The 2,785-nt window shown below is 45.7% G+C and overlaps 1 protein-coding gene across 1 annotated transcript in view; it reads left to right on the forward strand.

Annotated features, from left to right (window-relative positions):
• Positions 1 to 1,640: 1,640 nt before the first annotated feature.
• Positions 1,641 to 2,785, forward strand: part of LOC118409000 (neural Wiskott-Aldrich syndrome protein-like) — a 4,735-nt gene continuing 3,590 nt past the window's right edge. Inside the window, exon 1 of the mRNA XM_035809864.1 lies at positions 1,641 to 2,187. Within this exon, the coding sequence (XP_035665757.1) occupies positions 1,641 to 2,187 (547 nt within the window). The remainder of the gene's footprint in view (positions 2,188 to 2,785) is intronic.

Below are 2,785 nucleotides of genomic sequence, written 5' to 3' on the forward strand. Positions count from 1 at the left end.
ATTTATTTAGTTCCGTTGTATTGGGTGCATTTGATTCTTCTGTATCCTATCCTACCAGCAAAAAGAAAATAACTGTGTCCTAAATCCTAAGTCGTGTAACGTCGGCCATAGGGCGTTTGTTTCACTGTATTTGTTTGCCTCACTAATAGTCACTATTCTATATCTGACAAGATTATTCTGCACAAGATCTCTGGATGAGATACTACAAGTAGCTCGAATTCTCGTTCTGCCGAATGGAGTACACGTGATGTATATTCATTGAAATGAAAATATTATATTTTCTGTTGTCAAATCGTGAAATACACACTTGTTGTTACTTGCTTGCTCGAGAGCAATACTATGAACCTGTTAGTGTTACTTATGACCCTATATAACAACATGATGATCAAATGCCACACATGGCTCCATTGAAGGGCTAAGATTTAATTCTGCCATGCTGCTTGTATAAGATACTCAGTAGTCCACCGTGTGCTGCTGCTGCAGTTATCTGCACACTCATAATAAAATGAGATGATAAATTGTATTGCATATCATGCCCAGAGTACTAAATGCACACATGACCACACGTGGTCTAATATGATACTAAAAATTCAACATTGTAACGCTAATTATACACTAGATATCATGCACTATACAGTACATACTATATACTATACACGATTAATACATCTACTAGGTTCTTAATTTTTCTTGTCTGCAACACATGGAAACATAACTGTGAGAGAAATGGTCTATTGTAATTACAACTTTTAATTCTGTAATGATTATCCCTGGACTTTTGAGGACTTTTTCTTTCCAACTCTTTAATGACTTATCCGGCCACTAAATTTTTGTAGAATGATATAGACAGAATGTCTAAAGCTTTTAAGAAATCCGATACTGTTATGACGGTAACCGGTGCACACACATATGCTGCCCAAACTATGCTCTCATTAAGAAGTCTAACACAAATTCTAAGATCAATCAATAAATAAATAACACAAAACCGTGGGGAGTCCTCTACTCAAAAATTAAATAGTTTTACTTTTAAACTCAGTTGAAACAACCCGCATCAAATAAACACTTCTTTCGTGTTGATAAAATTGTTTTCATTAGAAATCGGTCTCCTGTCGCTTAAGATTGACACCCCCGGCCCTACAAAATGAAGGAAAGATTAGTCTGTCGGAAGCAAGGAAAAACAACACGCTTTAGGTTTGGGTCCCATTTCCAAACCGGGGCCCGGCCGGGATGTTTGCGGAAAGTAAGAATTAAAGTGATCATCACGGAATATGCACAATTTAGGCTCATGACTAATTTTTTTACGTCATTATGTTTTGGTTCCTTTTGCGTAATATTTTGCGTTTCCGAGAGCTACCCGGCCGAGCCCCGGGTTGGGAATTAGACCGAAGCCTAAGGCGGATTCGTGCACGCGGAGAAAAATTACATTGTTGGTTTCAATGCGTCGTAAGAAACACGAAGTCCCATGAAAGGGCGAGAGAATCACGCCTGCTTCAGACTGCTTTACATAATGCGTCATATGAAACACGCAGTCCCATGAAAGTCAGCTACATTATCACGACTCTCTGAGACTAATCATGAGTTTTAACTTCTAAGCATTTTAGTACGCGCTTCAGACTGCGTTGTGTACCAGTGTAGTACACATGTCCGACCGTGCTCAGCCCGTTCCAACCCTGCCCCAGGGGCCCGGCGGCGGCCAGACCGGCGGGCCGCCGCCCAAAACTCCTCCGGGTCATCGGCGTGGCACCAGCGGGCCGCCGCCCCAACCTCCTGCGGGCCATCGGCGTGGCACCAGCGGGCCGCCGCACCAAACTCCGCCGGGCCATCGGCGTGGCACCAGCGGGCCGCCGCCCCAAACTCCGCCGGGCCATCGGTGTGGCACCAGCGGGCCGCCGCCCAAAACTCCCCCGGGCCATCGGCGTGGCACCAGCGGGCCGCCGCCCAAAACTCCGCCGGGCCATCGGTGTGGCACCAGCGGGCCGCCGCCCAAAACTCCCCCGGGCCATCGGTGTGGCACCAGCGGGCCGCCGCCCAAAACTCCTCCGGGCCATCGGCGTGCTCGCAATGGCAACGGCGGGTCCAAAGCGCCGCAGGACGGGTACGAGGACGCCGAGCCGGTGAAAGTACAGCACCTCTCCGAGGAAATCAGTCCTCACGTCGACCTTCAGTACGTAACCGATGAGTCAACAGGTACGTCACCCCCCCCCCCCCAAACACACAGACACGCACACACACACACACACAAACGCACACACACACACAAACGCACACACACACACAAACACACACATACACACACACACACACATGCGCACATGCACACTGATAAACACACAAACACACACACACACACACACATATATACACACATACACACACACACACACACACACACACACACACACACACACACACATATATATATATATATATATATATATATATATATATATATTTACAAACACACACACACACACTTATATACACATATTTATATACACATAAGCACGGACATGCAGTTCAGTTCAGTTCATCCTCGGAGAGGACATGCATACGCACACATTCACGGATACGCACACACACACAGACACACACACAGACACACACACACATATACATACATACACACACACACACACAAACACTCACACACACACACACACACGTGCGCGCGCGCGCACACACACACACACACATATATATAGATAGATAGATAGATAGATAGATAGATAGATAGATAGATAGATAGATAGATAGATAGATAGATACATACACACACACACACACA

Source organism: Branchiostoma floridae, unplaced genomic scaffold (genome assembly GCF_000003815.2).
Source record: "Branchiostoma floridae strain S238N-H82 unplaced genomic scaffold, Bfl_VNyyK Sc7u5tJ_786, whole genome shotgun sequence".
NCBI classification, from domain to species: domain Eukaryota; kingdom Metazoa; phylum Chordata; class Leptocardii; order Amphioxiformes; family Branchiostomatidae; genus Branchiostoma; species Branchiostoma floridae.